This window comes from Anoplopoma fimbria, chromosome 2 (assembly GCF_027596085.1).
Source record: "Anoplopoma fimbria isolate UVic2021 breed Golden Eagle Sablefish chromosome 2, Afim_UVic_2022, whole genome shotgun sequence".
NCBI classification, from domain to species: Eukaryota; Metazoa; Chordata; class Actinopteri; order Perciformes; family Anoplopomatidae; genus Anoplopoma; species Anoplopoma fimbria.
The window spans coordinates 5,460,742-5,481,633 of NC_072450.1; the positions used below are offsets into that span (position 1 = coordinate 5,460,742).

Consider the following 20,892-nt stretch of genomic DNA (forward strand, 5'->3'; position numbering starts at 1 on the left):
CTGGTACTTTTACTCAAGTAAAGTATCTGAATTCTTTTAACAACACTGGGAGGATTTTGTTTAATATATTTGTTTGTTACTCACACACAACTATATATATATATATATTATGCAATCCATGGGTTTTTGCATTTTGTTTCATTCATCATTTTAATACATTTTCATAAATCTGAAACCCCATTGTTTTTTCTATTGAGGTATAAAATGGTACAGCAGTGGGAATGTGAACCTTTGTTCCTTTGCTCTTTTCAAAGTGAACGACTGCACATTACAGCTCTGAGTTCCTCTCACTCAGTCACTTGGTATTTGTAGAAAAGAGTCGTCTTTGACTTCATATTCTATTCCTAATTCGTCCGTTTCTGAACTTTGCTAGCTGACAGGTAATACATATTAATATAAATGCATGATGGCATGAATATTGGAATATATAATGTGCATTAAAGCATTTGGTGTCTGGTGCTGGGGTTTAGTCTGACTTTGACAATGCCTAATACTTTAGGAACAGTTTTTCTTTTTGTCATTTGTTACCTTTTTACCAATCATTCCTCAACAAAAAAAAAAATCAACTAGACCAAAACCTGGGAACTATTGTTGATGTGTTCATGAGGGGAGACAGTGACACTGACATTGTGAAGCTCAGCTTCACGTCATTTTTATGCTATGGGCTGGTTTTCAATTTCTTTTGCAAATGGGTTTACCAGGATTCCTCATTAATCAGAGGATGGGGAATCTTGGCAGCGTTAGCGCAGCTGGAAGGAGTTCTTTTTTTTTTTTTTTTTTTAGATTCAAATAAGCCTGCAGCATATTTGACAGCACACTGTTTTGAAAGAGTACAGTGGTGGAGGCAGGGGATGGTGGCAGCAGAGGGAGCTTGTTAACCGAACAACAATCCTGGCTTTCATGAGAAACGAGAATGCAGACGACTTGAGGCATGCTGTGTTAGGATGTGAGATCCCTGCACCAAATGTTCTCTCCTGGTGAGCCCAGGATGTGCATGACCACGGTCACTGGGGTGCAAAATGTTTATTAAAAGTCAAAAACATAATTTGTTTGTTTTTTGATGTTTATTTGCATGCAAAACATGGCTTTAAAAAAATTCAGAAATTATTTGTAGTTTAAAGAAACATTAGACATCACCCTGTGAGAAAAAGAAATACATGTCCGTTTGTATTTTTATGTTTGTTTGAATGCAAAACATGGCTTTAAAAAAATTCAGAAATGATTTGGAGCTTAAAGAAACATTAGATATCACCCTGTGAGAAAGAAAAGTACATGTTTGTTCTTTAAAATGAAACATTGTTGTACTTTTAAAACTTTATTTTTTGATTTTTTTTTTTAAAAGAAGCTGGTAAACATTGTCATGGAGAGGGGACGTCTGGACTACATTGCTTAGCCTGCTGCCAGAAAATGAGGAAAAGAAACACAAATAATTTATGCGATTTACGATTTGCATTCCATCGTTTTTATATTGATTGAAGCAAAGGCATTTCATCATCATTGCATTCAATTGAGATGCACAAGACCTTGAAAAGGAAAGCGTTTGATCCCGAGGACCTTGATTTGCCAAGCTGCTCATTCAAGACTCGTCCCACTGTGTGGTTTTTTTTTTTTTGTGCGACTTGTCTCCAGATGCTTCTGGATCACAGCCATTCAATCTCCTCCAACCCTGGATCTGCCCTTACCTTCAAATTTCATCAAATTTGAAGCAGGCCGGCGTGAAAGACAAAATGATTACAACACGCTCTCCTGATCGAACGCCACTGACCTTTCTGCAACACATGTCTCTTTTACAAAAAAAAAACCAAACAACCGGTGAATGTCAAACTATTCCGTTTTCTTCTGTTGGGAGGGCAGAAGGGTCCAGTCCGCACTGCTTCATCTGCACAGCCATGTCAAACAGGTAGTCGTAGCATTCACACCTACAAAATGACGCAGAACGTTTTAGTGTTTGGAGGAGAAAAAGACCACATGCCCTCAATACAAATACACCTATCTGTTCTTTGTCATAAACAAGGTAAAAGAGGTCGATAGTGATGAGAGGTAAATGCTCACATGGTCTTGGCTTTTTCCCACGACTCGCCCCAGACATAGACCCCATGTCGGCGGACGAGGACGGCACATGAATCTGGGTATTCCTCCATAGCCCGAGCCATCCGGTCTCTCAAGTTCATCTCCTCTGGTGTGTTTTCAACAATAGGCACCACCAGGCATTCGTCGTATCTGTGTACATTAAATGAGATTTAACTTCTGCCGTCAGAGTTCAGTCAGAACGAGGATGATCGTGCCCTTTCTCAAAGCTTGAATACTGTATCATTTATCATATAATGAATCAAGCACAATGCTGAAACTGGGTCAGTAGTTTATCGAGGCAAAAACAACAAACATTTCCCGAATCCAGCTTCTCAAAATGAGAAGATCTGCTGTTTTTCCCTGCTTTATATCATCAGAGACCTTTTTAACCGTTTCATTAACTGAACGATTATCAAAATAATGACTATAGAAAAAAAAGGATTTGTTACTGCTGTAATCCAACAGGTTACTCACTGCCTCCTTCTTAGCTGGAACCAAAGAAGAAGCATGTAAAACCTTCTGATAAAATATTCCCCTTTTTAAGCCGCCTGCATGGGAGCGAGCACACACTCAAATCCTTGATTTGTTAAAATGTTATTCATACCTGGCTTTTACCAAGTGCTGCAGAGAAAAAGATTCCAGCAACAAGGCTCTTTGATGTGAAAAAAAAAAACTTTGTGGTTGGGACCCACATGTTTCAGCATGTTTTGGTGAAAAGTGAGTCAAGACGGGGCACTTTTCTCCACAAACAGATCCTGGCCAAGAAAGAGGACTTCCAAATTGTACTATTCATGTATCTGACTTAATGTGCAATGGTTATGCTTCCTCAAGCATGTACAAGCATGTATTTTCTAATCATTTGAATTGCGTGTTTTCTATCCAAATAACCACTATAGATAATAATAATAATAATAATAATAATAATAATAATAATAATAATAATAATCAATCCTTTATTAGTCCCACAATGGGGAAATTATTGACAATGACAGCATAAAAGGATGACATTTTGACAGTTTACACTGACTTTGGGATGGTTGAAATTATTTTTCGCATTGGGGTCCAGGACAGTAGTGAAAAAAAAAAGTTAGTCTAAAGACTTGCATTCAATAATAGCATTAGTAAGAAAATCAGAATGGAATTTCAAAATGGCGGATTTGGCCGACACGTGACAGGTTTTGCAGCTGTGATTTCTACCACGAGTGCCAAGACAAATTATAAAGTTCTACTTCAGAGAGAAAAAAAATGCTTCTGGAACTTTCTTTGGACTTCACTAATCCTTGCATCTTGATTACGTACCGATAGTTGGTGCCTGAGGTGCCTTTACGAATCCCCTTGATCATCTCCTGGTGTGTTATCCTGAACTCTTTGCCAGGATACAGCAGTGTTGCCATGACAGCAGCCTTGGAGTGGGTGTGTATAACTGCCTGTGCCCCTGTATTTTAGCAAAAGGAAAAGGCAGATTCTGATATTTTAAGTGTTGCGTACTGGTATTGTACCTCTCGCTCAAAATGATGATTGTAACCAGACAAGACAAAGCATGCAACCACCCACAGACAATGAGACATCAAGGTGCGCTACGCTTTGAAATTATTTGATACAATTGACATTGCTTAAGTATTGGGTCCAAGTTGTGGAGGCCTCACAAGCTGTGACAGATGCAAACTGAATACATTTTCACAATTGCATGATAGAGATGAGATGAGTTTTTTGATACATGAAGTATAATAGTAAAATCAAATTGACCTTTAAATTACAATGTCTTTATTGAACAACTGTATCTTATGAGTGGAAACTCAACTGACTGCCTCTTTATGAAATCAAAAGGTTTTACAGAATTTGGTCAAAAAGCAATCTTTCTAGAAACCACAGCCTTCACATTGACAACCTTCATTTTGTAGAAATAATTGAAACTTATGCCAATGGTAAAAATATTTCAAAAACTACATGTTTATAGAATGAAATGTGTGGAATATAAAGTGGAATCAAAAAAGACCAGGAGGGAAATATTTGGAGTCTATTACTGATTTTTTTTAAATGTATTCTTACATGGCCACTTTCTAATGACGGGCATTTCTTATTCCATTCAGCCTCTCAAATCAGAAACATTTATATTTCATTCAAATCATTTTTAGTTCTCCTATTTACTCCTTTGTGCTGCAGTAAACGATGGATTGATCTCTGACACAGACAAAAAAAAAGGTATATATCAGTGACTTAATTAAAAGGACAATTTCTTGTATGCAGGTTTCTGATTATTTTACTGACTGACTGTAAACTGTGGTTAGCATTGGTGGTAATGACCATGAATATGTTAGTGGCTCACCTCTCATAGTATAGGCGTTCATAAAAAGCGGTGTACACTGGCTCTTCCTCAAGTTCTTCCAGGCAGGTGGACAGCTGATGTCCCTCTCTTCCACGTCACACACAAACATGTCTTCTGGCTGTGTAACAAAAACATCAAAAAATGTATTAAAAACACACAAATCCAATACCGCTAAATGAGATTATATGTGCCGAGGACAACAATATTACGCAATGTGGTTAGAACCTGCTTACCTGTATTCTCTCTTTCTGAACACCGGATGGGGCAATGAAGATCTGCTCCCTGTGAGTCAGACAACAAAACAACAACGGGGGGAAGAACGAGGACAATAAAGTTATTCTTGAAATGGCATTGGTTTGTCGATAACAAAATACTGGCCTACAAATACCAGTACTCTTCTCAGTTTATTGTGTCTTTTCCTGAAGAAAAGCGACATATAAAAGGAACTGAAACTCAACGACTACTACTACATGTTTGAGAAACATTCACAAAAGCTTTTCCAGCCATCCATGAAGAACCCATTTTTCCTTGGAAGTATTTCTTCAGTTTTTATCTAAAAACATTTCGCTCAGTGCCCATTGTTCGAATTACTTGGAATGCCCTTTGAACTGGTGTGTAATTTCATTCCAAGTAACATTCCACACCCTGGACCAAAAAACAAACGAATGAATAACAAAAAGCCTGAGACAAAAAGTTAAATAATCATCATTCATCCCCACTAAATCTTCCATGCTCATATTTCTGCTTAACTGGCGAGAGCCTTGACACTTCCTCATAGAATGTGGAGGAAAAAGCTATTGTGCTCTTCTTTGCCAAGCAACAAACGGCAAATAAAGGAGTATCCCATTGATTTTCTTTGTGTGTGTGTGCAAGGTTTGGCGAGGCCGCCTTAGGCTCCGAGTCTTTTCTGAGTCAATCCAAAAGCAACTGTGAAAAAAAGAAAAAGCTTCAAACCTTAAAAGTTCTGTGTGACCGGCACTCACGGTAAATATAAATACACAGAGTTCTGTAAAATGACACTACTGCCTGTTTAGATTGCATAACTTATTTCCATTTATCCACTCTCTTTTATCCAGAGTCAGTGAATATGTGTTAGAGGCTTTTAGCTGAACAATTAAAGCACCAATTTAGAATCAGTGTTCACATGGCCACATAATGGGTACATCTGAACAGTTCTCATTTAGTCTACCACCTAGACAATGTAAGGGCCGCACATCTTTATAAAAAAAAAGGTGAGGTATGATATTCTGCACAAGTTCAGTTTTGCAGCAGAGCGCATAACTGCTTATTATCTATCGAAATCTAAAAGGTATAATCATTTAGCAATGAAAAGAAATTCTCCTGTCGATCATTTAAGAGTTACGCTGTTTTTCTATCTGAGCGAAACACCGGCATACATGCAGTGGCAGTCAGTAAATCTAATTTGGTTTCCTCTGAGGTTTCATCAAGTTCCCCTGTTGGCTTAAATAAATGACTGCCGTTTCAAACAGGGATTTGCTGATGGGTGGCGCCTCCTTTGTAGCCGCCATCGAAAACAACACAGTTCAAAGATGTTTGTAATAGCCTGTCAAAGCCTTCAGTTTGAATTCTGTCCCTTTATGGTAAAACCGTGGCCTTCTCTCTTCACCCTAGATTTGCACACATATTCAAAACTGATCTCACATCAGCCTCGCAGCACTTTTTAAAAAAGATTACATTTTCTTTTGGGCATGATTGTCACAGAAATGCAAAGAGACAAAACTTTTTTACTTTTTAAGCTAAATGAGGGTGTTACTTTTCTGATCATTCACATATATTCTGTAGAAAGTTTTTATGACGAACCCTCGTCTCAGACTGATCCCTCCGCCGGTCCCGGTCACCCATCCCAGCTGGTAGAAGAGTCGGCACAACTCCGGGATGAGGACACGAGGATGCTCCTTCTCCTGTAACAGACACACAGCTGTCAACTGAGCTCAGGTTTAACAGTATGAATGGACCCTTTTTACAGCAGACGTCATGATTACTTTATGGTGTAAGCTGGCGGCAAAACAAAGGAAAGACAAGAGGAGAAACCACAAAAACAGGCTAACGTTACACAGCAATAATGTCACGTTGCTGTGTTGTTGGGTGCCAGAATCAATATTGCATACATTTGAGATGAAAAGCCGTGATTAGAGTCCCTTGCGAGTTACAATATCGGTGAAGCGATGATGGGCGAAAGCGTTGCTAAAAGTTTAGCTTAGCCTTATGCTAAGCTATCAGAGGTATGGAGAGGAAATTTTGCTAATAGTTTAGCCTTCTGCTAGCCTTCAGCCGTCTGCATGAAGCATGTTGTTCAATTCTACTCATTCAGCAGCTAGCTAGCAAAATCGCTTATTCCACCATGCTTTTATGCTACACTTTTTACAGAAAATGAGGCAGCAACTTCAGGCTGGTGGCCGAAATGAAGGCCCCTCTGCCTCACTCCTCGCTGCTAGGAGGCTTCCTTCACTGAGAGAAGAGCTCTGGGGAAAGACAAGCTAGCTGGCCAACTAGCAAGCTTTAGAGATGTATAAGCTAGCTAGCTAATAAGCAAGCGTTAGAGATGTACAAGCTAGCTAGCTGACTAGCCAGACGTCCTCTTTGGAGCTCCCTTCTGCTCTCCTCCTAGCTTAGTTTGCTAGCAAAGGGGTTCTGCTAATCTGGTCCCGTTGGTTAATGTAAGCTTTCGCAAGTAACATACTGCAACCCGGAGAGTGAGTGACTGTACATTTTGATAGAAACTTGTATTTCCTTTGACATACATTGACAGACAAAAAAACGTCATGTTTACTAACAGAAAAGGGGTCTAAAAAGCTAATTCAACTTAAAATGCAAATGTCTAAATGTAAAAGCACTGTGCTTTTAATGTTGAAGGCATTGCCGTAGCAGTACTGTGTCACTGTAATGAAAACAGCAAGCTGTTATTCAGTTTAACCAATGCAAACATTGTCACTGCTGTTGAACCCAACTGTGAAGTTTGTACAGTACAAGTATGGTGGTATTCAATGGGTTACTTATTGTCAACAAATTCCATGGAAAAGATCATAACCAACAATAAATCCAACCCTTTATTGCCTTTACAGTGTGAGTCGGATTATTCCTCTGTGCCATAAATCCTCATGATTGTCCAAATATAATGGCTACATTGTTCTGGGTGTCAGAACAATCTGGTCATGCTATTCCTTAAATAGCATGAACAAACAGGCTGTAGTAGTTTTGACTCAATCCCACCCTCATGCTGTAAATACTAACTAGAGGACCATATGTGTATTAATCCACAGCTGAATATAGTCCCTTACAAAAATGCATTAGTTACTTATTAATTTGCTTGATGCTGTGTGCCAGAAACAGGGTTAGGAAGTCAGATGTGTGATGGACTAACGCATTGTTGGTGTCGGTCTTTATTGACAATAACAAAAAAATAGAATAACACAAGCCATATACTTAAAACGTGTATTTGGACTGTGCTTTTGAGACTGAAGAGAGTCCACCTGTCTCTTCAGATTGCACCAGATGAGAGCCTTCTTACCAACTGCATCACAGTATGGTATGGCAACTGCTCTGTGTCGGACCAGAGGCTTGTCGAGCACTAGCAATGTCTGCGGAGGACAAACGACATCGTCGGGGACATTTGCCCGTCTCCCCCTCTGGGAGGTGCAACAGGACTCTCTGTTCCCGAAACCAGCAGGCTCAGGAACAGCTTCTTCCCACTCGTCTGTCACCTTTCTGAACTATACATCAATCACAGTGATACTTCTTACTGCCACTCTAGTGTACATACACTTACCTATACTATAAAAGCACTCACATACCAATACATACTTCTACTACTGTCTATACTGTATTATCTAATATGTATAACATATTCATATTATACTTCCCTCTTCTAATTCCGTATATATTTACTCGCCACTTATCTGCACTATATATTTTGCCTACTCTATATATCTTGGCGTATTCATCTCACACTGATCATACTGTATTAGCATAGGCTGTATATATATCGTAGCGTATTCTTATATACTCCCTACTGTGTATTCTACATGTATTCTATATATTACTGTTTATTCTGTATATTCCTATTTACATTACTCTCCCCTTTTACTGCTTTTTGCACTTCTGGTTAGATGCTTATGTGTATTTTGTTGTCTCAGTACTTGTACTCTGTGCCATGACAATAAAGTTGAATCTAATCTACTGTTGTTATTCAATTTAACCAATGCATGTATACGATTACTGCTCCTGAAAACGTGTCTCACTTTGGTAGTTCAGGTGTGTTTCCAAAGCGTCATTTCATACAAATGCATTTTTCAAAGTCATGTCACGGTCACCTGTCTCTCTGCGGCCTCTTGATCTGCATCATGGTAGCTGTTGCTGGGGCCGCACAAAGAGGACATCTCCTGTGAGACAAAAAAAAAAGAAGCATCGACCACATTAACAGACAGATCACAATGTCAAGAGGAGATGTGTGCGAAACGGTTGCATAACATTGATTTTCGAGTCATGTGAGACACACTTGTAGCGGTTAGGACACAATGACAGCATTCTGTCAGCGTCTTACTTCCTCGTTTGGATTAATTCCCCATTGGAATCAAATACCATTGAGATAACTAAGAGAGAACTGATTTACTAATTCCTCCCTCCTTCTCCTCTCACACGTCTGTGAGATCTAAAGGGCAGATATAGGCAGGGCCGCTCAGAAATCTAAGAGGCCACTATTGATTTGAATTTCTAGTTAATGCAAAACATTACACAATGCAAAACCCTTAAAGCTTTTTATTTAAAAAGTTTTATTTAAATACAAGTCTGGATTTGTAAAATGCAAATGAGTTAAAGTCAATGTTCATTCTGTTTTGATTAGGTTGTCACTTTAAACAAGATAGGTACAATTGACAAAGTCAGATTTAAAATGCCTGAATAAAAAAAAAAAAGTAAAGTGAAAATATAAATTTGAAATATAAATACACAATACACTTTTCTTTCTCTGTATGCATAAACCATCATAAATATGGCATTTATTTTTTGTCTCTCGTTTAGTGTTTTTTTTTTGTGACATGAATTATCCATGAGCTTAAATATGCGGACGGCAATGACAGAAAGCGTTTCACATTATGAACAGTTTCCTGTGGGCTAAGTGGCTTCACTGGTAATGTAGAGAGCAGTTATTTTGTTATCATTTCAATGCCATAATTTTGATTATTTGACAGTAATCAGTTTTTTACAGTACAGCAGGTACTGAGAGGCTTCCACACTTCCACCATTGATGCTTCCAGGGGAAGCACCCTAACGTCATTTTACTTTCTTTTCTAAATTCTACTTAAAAACTACTACTACTACTACTACTACTTAAAAACTTATATCAGATTCATTGATAATAAAAATAATTATTTTTTGCCCTAAAAATCTAAGAAAGATAAACTGTTTGATAATAACTCACTTCTCACTTCTGTAGAGAAAAGTTGGCAATTCACCACGAGTATATAATATATAACATTATAGGATACATACAGACCCAGATAACTAGATTTTGGGAGCAAAGTTCTAATGAAAAGTCACTTGTACTTTTGGTCATGACTTGTTGAGGATGTTTATTACCACTGAAGTCTGTTTCCTGCTACACAATATAGTACATGTCGGCACACAAACTGAGATGAGCAATACTGAGTCATTGAACTATGAGAATGCAAATTTTATTGCAACATAACACAATAGGTAATTATATTTAATTAAGTTGCTCTCTGGTTCAAGTTATGCGTTTATCAGTGATCGTACCTGCTGTAGTCTTGCTGATGGGTTAGAATTAAAACGTATCATTTTATAAAAGACTTAGGCCAATAAACTATTCAATAACAGCTACTACATTCACCTCGGTAAACAGGCCACTTCCTGCAACTTTGTCACATTAAAAACCTTTAAAACCAAGAAGTTATTGCTTGTTTGTCTTATGTATTTGTAGAGAAACGCCATAGGGGTCATGTGGCATTCACAATGAGAGAATTGTTTAAGGTTTAAACCAAAAAACTTAAAATTACAGGTGCTCAAGATCTTAACTGGCATGGTACCTTTAAACAAATGGACCCTCACTGTACTGAAATATAGCCAAACCTGTGTAGCGGTCATTGACTTAAGGACAACATATGGCTAGATGCTTTAGTTAGTGATGTTACATTTCAAGCTTGGTTTGTGACTCAAGTCATTAGTTGCAGCCCTTGCTTTAGGGGATTTTACCGTGTCTTGTTGAATACACTACAACCTCTGTTGTGGCTTTTCTGAAATTGTGTACATGTCAACACACATGGTATTGGATGAGCAATGCTGTGACAATAAAGACTGAATTGTGGAAATATGTATTGAAGCAAAAGACAACATCATCAGGTCATGATGTGTCTTTCTGTGGGTTTATCAGTGAAATCAATAGCTGTAGTCTTGGGTGCTGGGTTGGAATGGAAAGTACATAACAATAAACTGGACTGGACTAATCATACAAATGCACTTTATAAAAAGGGTCAGAGAGCACAGAGACTGTGTCTGCTGAGGAGACTGAGGTCCTTTGGAGTGCAGGGAGCACTCCTGAAGACCTTCTTTGACTCTGTGGTGGCATCAGCCATTTTTTATGCAGTGGTCTGCTGGAGCAGCAGCATCTCGACAGCCGACAGGAAGAGACTAAATAAACTTGTCAAGAAAGCCAGCAGTGTGCTGGGGTGTCCACTGGATACGGTGGAGGTGGTGGGAGACAGGAGGATGATGGCCAAGCTGTCATCCCTGATGAACAACACCTCTCACCCCATGCGGGACACCCTGGCAGCTCCTTCACCCCCGGTGTGTGAAGGAGAGGTACCGCAGGTCCATTTAGCAGACGCTTTTATCCAAAGCGACTTACAATTAGTAGTATATTACATATCATTCACCCAGTCACACACTGATGACAGGCTACCATGCAAGGTGCCAGACCTTAACTAACATTCACGCAACATCCAGTCCACACCGATGGCAAGCCTTCGGGAGCAACTTGGGGTTAAGTGTCTTGCCCAAGGACACATCGACTGCCACGACACCACATGACACTAATACACTGTGCAATACAATAGTTATAATAGTTTCTGTCTGTTTATATAATATTTCAGTTACTGTGGATTATTTACTGTTTTTTAATTGCTCATTTGCTTATTTATAATACTTGTTTTTTTCTTTTACTATGTCTCTTGTTTGCACTATCCTCTCTGCTCCTGTAAATTTCCCCACTGCGGGACTAATAAAGGATTATCTTATTTTATCTTATCTTATCTTAACAAAAAACTTACTGTAACAGTACGACCTATATGATGTATGTTTGTTATCCAGCTACTGCCTGTTATAATATCTGTATATGTTTTATTAATTAAACTGTTATAATATCTGTATATGTTTTATTAATTAAACATTTTAAGTCTGTATATGTGTGTATTCAGAGCTACTGACAACAAAAGCATTTTTTGATTACACAGATGTTCATGGTGCAGTCACACCCCACTGTGCAATACAATAGTTATAATAGTTTCTGTCTGCATATATAATATTTCAGTTTATTGCTCATTTGCTTATCTATAACACTTGTTTTTGATCTTGTTTTTTTCTTTTACTATGTCTCTTGTTTGCACTATCCTCTCTGCTCCTGTAACAAAAAAACACCCCACCATAAGACACACTAGGAAAACTCTTGAGTGCATTGATTTAGATGCAACATAAAAAAAAACATGTCTGACTTTCAGTGCATCCTACAATACATATAACCATGTAAGCATTGTCTAGGATGACACTGTTCAGATGTTGCCTCATTAAAGACCATAAAACTAAAACACATGTTGAGTTCTGGTGCTAATGTCTGTAGCATCTTGTGCTAACCTGCCTTTAGCCATCTGACTCACTTTACAAAGAGTTACATCACGTCTGCAAACAGACTGTTACGTGTGCAATAAAGATCATGACTTATTAGCTTACTTACGTTGTGAAATCAGTCCGTGGTTAAAACACTACGATGTCCCAAAAAACAAAAACAGCAGCTAACGTCACAGCTGCTGCTATGATTGCGTCATCAAGGTGCGACAGCCGAACGGGGAAACAGAACCCGGATGTGATGTTTGGTCAAGAAAACTACCTTTTTTTCCCTCAGGATGATATTATTTTATATTATATATATACAGTACCAGTCAAAAGTTTGGACACACCTTCTCATTCAATGGTTTATTTTTATTTTTATTTTATAGATTATTTTTTATTTTATATTTACCAGTCAAAAGTTTGGACACACCTTCTCATTCATCTTTTTTCTTTATTTTTATTTTTATTTTATATATATACAGTACCAGTCAAAAGTTTGGACACACCTTCTCATTCAATCATTTTTCAATTTTATTTATTTTTATTTTACATTATACACTAACAGTTTTGGACACACCTTCTCATTCAATTTTTTTCTTTATTTTTATTTTATATATATACAGTACCAGTCAAAAGTTTGGACACACCTTCTCATTCAATGTTTTTCTTTATTTTTATTTTATATATTTTTTTATTTTACATATATACAGTAACAGTCAAAAGTTTGGACACACCTTCTCATTCAATGGTTTTTCTTTATTTTTATTTTTATTTTATTTTATATATATACAGTACCAGTCAAAAGTTTGGACACACCTTCTCATTCAATGGATTTTTATTTTATATTTTTTTATTTTATATTTAACAGTCAAAAGTTTGGACACACCTTCTCATTCAATTTTTTTTTATTTTTATTTTTATATATATATATACAGTACCAGTCAAAAGTTTGGACACACCTTCTCATTCAATGTTTTTCTTTATTTTTTATTTTATATATATTTTTATTTTATATATATACAGTAACAGTCAAAAGTTTGGACACACCTTCTCATTCAATGTTTTTTCTTTTTTTTTATTTTTATTTTATTTTTTATTTTTATTTTTATTTTATATATTTTATATATATATATACAGTACCAGTCAAAAGTTTGGACACACCTTCTCATTCAATGGTTTTTCTTTATTTTTATTTTTATTTTTTATATATATATATACAGTACCAGTCAAAAGTTTGGACACACCTTCTCATTCAATGGTTTTTTATTTTATTTTTATTTTATATTTATTTTTATTTTATATATATATCTATATACAGTACCAGTCAAAAGTTTGGACACACCTTCTCATTCAATGTTTTTTCTTTATTTTTATTTTTATTTTATTTTATATATATACAGGTTTTTTCTTTATTTTATTATAAATTATTTTCTACATTGTAGATTAATATTGAAGACATCCAAACTATGAAGGAACACATATGGAATTATGTGGTAAACCAACAAATGCTCAACAAACCAGAATATGTTTTATATTTTAGATTCTTCAAAGTAGTTGAATGAGAAGGTGTGTCCAAACTTTTGACTGGTACTGTATATAAAAACTATTTCAAAAAAAAGTTCCACTATTCAAAATAGTAAATAGTCAAATGTTAGCTACTTTAAGAGGACTATTAAAAGTATTGTAGCCCTATAGCCTCATTATGCAGAATGGCCATTGTCAGTGTTACTGTAATATTTGGAATGTAGTACTTAAATGTTGTAGTTTTACATACTTTTGTGTAGTTTAATCTACAACAGACATCATATTTTGTTGTAATGTTTATATTTAAAATTGGAACGTAACAGTATCTATTAAATAAAGAGCCTGGTGGAATAAAAAGTTAACTACAATGTTTTCTTCTAAAATGTAGTGCAGAGTACTGCATAGGCCAATGTAGCACAACATAAAATTCCTCAAGTAGAATACCTCGACATTGTCAAATAAGCTACAGTAGGACTGCTTGTAAATTGTACTTGTGTTTTCCATCACAGCATTTTATGTGTGTGTATATAACATTCCATCATGCTTCGCTACCCCACTGGTTAATTGCTCATTCAGGACATTCATACATCTTTAAACTTGCACTTTGCTACTTTTTACACCATCTGGTTTGATGCTAAACTGCATTTTTGTTGCACTGGTTCTCACTGTATGCACCAGCAATAGCTCTGAATCACTCTTATCTTTTATCTTTAATCATCCTGTGAAAATTTCTCCTGCAGCCCCACCCATGTCATCAAACATGACCCATCGTCTCTCTCTCTGCATATCGAAAGTGTCTTCTGGAAACTGTCCATAGCCTCCTCTGTGTTCCCCATTTAAGCCCTGTTCAAGGCTGTGTTATGACCTATTAAGCCTCCACTGCTCGGTTTGATGGCATGCTGTTTGGGCCTTTTCACATCACCCCCTGCCAGCTGTTTACTTTAAAATCCCAGTTTAAAAACTGGGATCACAGTAATGCTGTCATGTCTAACATAATTTATAATTCTCCTTTCCAAACAACATCACAAGTTTTACCAACATACTGCCTCTATTTCTTCATTGATACTATCATATCTAACTGACTCTTTCCAGTTTACATCACACTGTATTTTTTAGGCCACCTTTCATCATTAAACTTTATGGTAAAAAAAACAACTTACTTTTTGTTCAATTATGTTGACACAAATAAGGACTTTTACTTTTGTTGTCAGTAGCTCTGAATACACACATATACAGACTTAAAATGTTTAATTAATAAAACATATACAGATATTATAACAGGCAGTAGCTGGATAACAAACATACATCATACAGGTCGTACTGTTACGGTAAACTGCATATACAGAGCCAAGAAACAAGTAGTGCGAGAGTGCATTGGAGGGCAAAAAGATAATGGAATTAACATTCATGTGTTTTTTTTATTAGAATGTGTTTATTAAAGAGATCTCTGAATCCAAGTACTTTAAATGACAGAGCCCACGTGTCCCCCTTCTTCTCCTAAGTCCACGTCGATGTTGAACCCGTACAGAAATCAAAAAAATAATCATATGAACATGTACTGCATATCTAACCCAAAAATGCAAATTGAAGAGGTTGATTTCAAAAGAACGTGTGCATCTAGTCTGAACATGCTATCTGTTGTTTGGTTCACAATTGCATCATTCAACCACTCCTCCTCATGGTTTGGCTTTGTTTCCGCTTGAAGAAACTTTCACAAGTCCTTTTGCGTATGGGAACGGGGAACTGTTAGTACTCTTTGGAAATTCCATTCTGGCAGATGTCGGTGAGGATATGCCTCTCGTCAGAGTGCTCGTCAGAGTAAGATTGAAGTGTCATTCTCCATCTGCACCAGCGGCACAAACCCAGACTGAATAAGGGTGATAGAAAAGCAGTTGAAACAGGCCTTCAATCTTTAGTACTACTACTGTATATTTGATCACCTCGCTGAGCTGTTCTGTGTGTACATTTGCTTTTTTTAATGCTTTCTGAGCTTCAGTTTGACTTGAATTGTAAAGCTCTTTTCTATTGGTGTTTTGGTACACAGAGTTAGTACAGCTATTCATTATAATGCCATGAAATGTTGTACACACATGAATTACAAAAGAGTAAATATAAATGCAACAAAAGACACTTTCAAAATGAACAGCAGACATAAAAACAGATGGTCTGCGAAGAATATTAGAACAGAATAAATAAATGGAAAAATCCAGCAAACAAATAATCAAGCATATTAGAATGAAAAATGAAGATGATACGGTATCTGATTGATTTTGCATTTTGTCAACCAGGAGAAGAAAATTACAACTTAATCAACCAGGGAAAGAAAGCTGGAATTACAGTAATCTACATTTCAAAATAAGGTATATTGTACCTTTGTCATATTTCTGATAGAGTAAAACCATTGTGTGTCGGATTGTTTTTGAAGAAGATAAAACCATAACTAGATTTCCCCAAATGCAGTAATTTACATGCATGGTACACAATTTGTAATTCATAATTTTAACCTGTCATGTCTGCAAGTTTCCAGATGTTTAGTGGTTCAATCTGCAACAAATTTGTCATGCTAAATCATATTAAATAGGCCTTGCCCAAGTATCATATTTCCTCAAACCTGTGGGGCATAATTCATCAAAAACTAAAAGGAGTGGCTCCTTTGAAATTAGCTGCCTGTCATGGTTTTCTTTAATGTTTTGCCATGGTGATATCATAAACTGTTGTAAATAAAAAAAGACATAAAATCAAACTCATTTCCAGTAAAGAAGGTGAATTGAATGAATGAATAAGCACAAGATGTCAGCTAGTGTATTTTCTTTACTAAACTTGGTGATCTGTTTAAATTCAGGAAGTTGGGAATTAAGAAAACAAAGTACCACACCGTAGCCTTCAAACATGATTGTAAACAATGGCAGACATATGTGACATGGCTGAACTCAAATTAAAAGAAATCAGTTTTTATGACGAACTGAAACCTTGGTCTTTATGGCTGCACATTGTAATAAAGTGATTGACATTTTACGGTACAAACACTTTCCCTTCTCTGGAACACTAAACTCTTTCCTTTCCCTTGCTGCCATGCAAGATGGGGCAAGCTGGCGGGGTAAAGCGCCATGCATGAAGGCCATCTTACACAATTACTAACAGTTTACTTTGATTTAAGTGACAGTTTGCAAGCCCTGACAGTATTTTCTTCAGGGCTAAAGTACACATGTGCAATGGTTTATTCATTATTTTTCATGATTTTTTACAGTACATTTATATCTAAATTTGTTTAATGTGAAATTATTATTGTGTGCATCCCTGAAATTGTTTTGCAGGTCCTTGACTCACCATTTTCCCAGTGTCCTTTTAATATAAATCTTAATCATTGCCCCAACATTCAATTCATTGTACAACGATTCATAGATGTTGGTTCCTGAATAAAGGTGGCGGGGGGGAGAGGAGAAGCTCTATTTGTGTCACTGATATGAAACTTTCACTCTCATGTTACAATTAAATTGATTTTCTAAGTGTTACGGAGGACTTTGTATCAGCCCTTTGGCTTTTCTACTCCCGTGAACATATCCATTAAGCTCCTTGATTGTATGTTTTCTACCATGATGCTTTAACTGTGTGAATAAATAAAAGTGGATCACTTCATTGACTTGAATTAAAAATATGATTTTATGGTTTTTATTTTGATAATGTGACGCATGAACCTTCCAATCTGTGTCCAAAATGTAATATTTTCCCTGTCAGTTAAAAAAAATGACCTTATCTTCCTCCCTGTTTTATAAATCCTTTTCACACTTCACATAAATGGTCAAAATTGGAAAGTCGACAAACAATACTGTTTTGAGGACGCAGTGAGGTCCGCCATGATGTGATTTTTTTTTAACCTGATGGAAGAATGTGCAGACTGAAGCGGATATTTGTCTGTGGTAGAATAGAGGTGATAAAGGCTGACGAGCTTCTCTTGATTATTCATGGTGGAGATAGTCAGAGAGCTGCAGAGAGACAGAGAGAGAGAGAGAGAGAGAGAGAGAGAGAGAGCTGGGACTTTGGAGACAGGAACAATGGTTGCTGCCATGAAACACGAGATAACAGCGAGGTGGAGGGAGTGAGGGAGGGAGTCTTTTACAATGGCTGCTAATTGGCCTGCACATGCCCAGAGGACCTGCCCTTAAAAGACCATGTGTTCTGCTGCTCTGCAAGTGTTTATCCATTCATGCTTCCCATTGAACACGAACACAGTTATGTTTTAGAGTTTGAAAATCTGCTAATGCTGAGATGGGTTGGTGTGTGTGTGTGTGTGTTTTTTTTTAATCACTTGGGGAAAATATGAACACCAAAATTGATCCCCCTTTGATTTCCCTCAGGTATGAGGCATTTGGCCAGAGTTTTTAGTCAAAGAATCTGTGTTTGTCCATTGGTATGTCCTTTTGCTGTAATTTGAGAACCACTCATTCGATCTACTAAACACTTGGCGGGTGAAGCCTATTGTTAGGCTCAAGTGGGAGCTTTTGTCAGGTTTGTTGCAGGCTCCCGACCCGTTCAATATCAAACTTTGAATAAACCAAAGAACAGCTCTCTGTTCAGCTGAGGGGGCGGGGCTTCAGGGGAGTCCAGCATGTCATATACAGGGGGTAAACGGCCGCTCGATGACTGCGGTTCACATTACAAGTGAACTCTTTTTCACTTTCCTGGATGTCAACATGAAGAGATAGGCAACTGGAAGCAGGACTTTATTTCACAGCTGTATGACTTATATTATCATGATATTTTACTTATAGCAATAACTTTACAGCCTAAAAATAAAAGCCTCTACTAATAAAATCCATGGTCTTATGCATAACTGAGGTGGGTATGTCAAAACAGTGTATTTCACCGATGTTTCTGATTGCTAGTTAACACGACTTTGGTGGGGGGGTTTTCAGGGGTGCATTTGGTGATTTGGGGCCCCAAGAACTCCATCTTGCTTTACTTTTCACCTTTTCTCTAACTGTTAATGTTATTGGCAGTAGTAAATAGAGAAAGCAGGCCTACTCAAAACTTTTTTTCTGAGGTAAAACTAACAACTACTGTTAGTAAAACTATGAATAGTGCACAATAAAAGTGCTTTATTCAACTTTTCTACTTCCAGTGCCGAGTGAAAGAGAGGCATTATTAGCATAATGTGCTTACATTTGCTTAACATCTGTTCAGGGTGGAGCTTTCAATTCTAATTAAATGCTAAATAGTTTAATGAATAATAGTGCATTGTATTTTAATCGTTATATTGTTTGTGAGTCAAAGCTGGAACTTCAACATAATCAGTAACATCTCTCTGTCAAGTGAATGAAGTACTCCAACTGCTTTTTGGGCCTTTTTTAAGGCATAACATAATTCAATATTTTTCGTATCTTAACATCATAATAAATCTATAGCTGTGTGGGGCCCTTTTAGTTGGGGGCCCGAGGAATCACAGCGTCGAGTGTGAAGTTTGTTTGAACAGGTGATTTTCAAGGAAGCTGCAAGCAGCACCACCACAGGCTAAGCAATCAGCCTGTTCTGAAACGGAATACATTGAACAGGCACCACACTAGTGTTTTTTGAAATTCAGGCTGTTTCACTTTTTCAAACATTTAAATGCCCTTGTATTTATGAAGAAAAAAAAAAAAAAAACTTACACCAGGGGCCAAATGTTCACAGCTTCATATGTACGCTTGCTTTTGAAAAATGAAAAAAATGTTCAACCAAAGTGAAATACCGCTCCAAGTCCAAATATCTCAAAAGGTAAAGGAATATTTTTTAAATGAGAATCCAGTCATTATTGAATAACCCTCATGTTGAGTTGAAAAGCCACTGAAGTTTGCAGGATGATGAAACACAGAGCCAGTTACACTTCATAAACCTCAGACCTTTCCCCAAACTACTGTAGTTATTTCACTACCTCATAATCCTGGCTACTTTTTTTACATCAAGAAACACACGTTTAGTTATAACTCAAGTATTCAAAGGGCTATAGTCAATAATAAATAATAATATTACATTACATTACATTACATTACATTACAGTCATTTAGCAGACGCTTTTATCCAAAGCGACTTACAGGAAGTGTATTCAACATAGGTATTCAAGAGAACTACTAGTCACCAGAAGTCATAAGTGCATCTCCTTTCTTAAACAAGCATCTAAAAGCATAAACCAGAGTAAAAGTATAGTGCAGAAGCAGATTACTACGAAAACAATAATTGCAACAGACTAATACGAATACAATAAGTGCTACAAACTACTACGAATAGGATAAGTGCAGTAAACAAATACGAATTCAATAAGTGCTACGAGGATAATATAAAGCTTTGTCTCTCTGGACCTATATTAAAAACATTTGATTACAAACTATTATCAATTAACTATTATGCCAATGAGGGCAGATTATCGTACGCTCGTGGAGTCCCGACTTGTGTTTGAAGCCTCATGATGATCATCATCGCTTCCATATTGTAAAAGTTCAATCGTTACAGTCACAGCAATGAGCAGTGTCTGGGTGTGGAGTGCAAGAATGGACAAGTGCTCGCCCACGCACGCTGAGTGACTCATGACGTCTGTCTCAGATTCATGAACGTACCAGATAGCCCGGGGTGGAAGCTCCGCCGTGACGCATCAACTTCCTTCCAATACCAGCAAATAGCAACAGTCATTATATACTGTATACACACTGCCTGCAGGGGTATGAACAGAGCGTGTGACGGATACTCTCTGGTGGAGTCTGAATTTGCATGCGAAAAGCTTTGAAACAAGGCCAGAAAAATGAAGATCTCATCGAAAACCCATCTCCTTGTACATCGGAATGATGGACGATAGAATGACAAGAAAGAAGTGATAAGACTAAAAAAAGAAAAGGGATGTGTTGTTCTCCAGAACGGAATCATTTATCATCTACTGTTATTGAGGACTTTTCACCAAATGTCAGCCATGCGATGTTAAAGTTCAGTGAATGCTGTATCACAAGTTGTGCTGAGTGGTTTCCCTGCGTTTTCCATAATTAAGCCACTAGTTGAGCTTCATTCATTCACTCCACAATGTGGTGATTGATTGTTTTAAACCCAATGTAAGTCAAGTCCATGTCAATGTGTCCTCGGGAGAGACACTTAAC

General features: G+C 37.1%; 1 protein-coding gene across 1 annotated transcript; it reads right to left on the reverse strand.

The window, feature by feature from the left end:
- Positions 1-1,060: 1,060 nt before the first annotated feature.
- Positions 1,061-12,476, reverse strand: apip (APAF1 interacting protein). The gene is made up of 8 exons (XM_054614595.1): positions 12,378-12,476; positions 8,728-8,796; positions 6,218-6,318; positions 4,630-4,678; positions 4,397-4,514; positions 3,370-3,505; positions 2,053-2,220; positions 1,061-1,919 (listed from the first exon to the last, which is right to left on the reverse strand). Exons 2-8 carry the CDS (start codon positions 8,791-8,793, stop codon positions 1,820-1,822), a joined length of 738 nt encoding a protein of 245 aa, XP_054470570.1. The 5' UTR covers positions 8,794-8,796; positions 12,378-12,476; the 3' UTR covers positions 1,061-1,819.
- Positions 12,477-20,892: the final 8,416 nt, after the last annotated feature.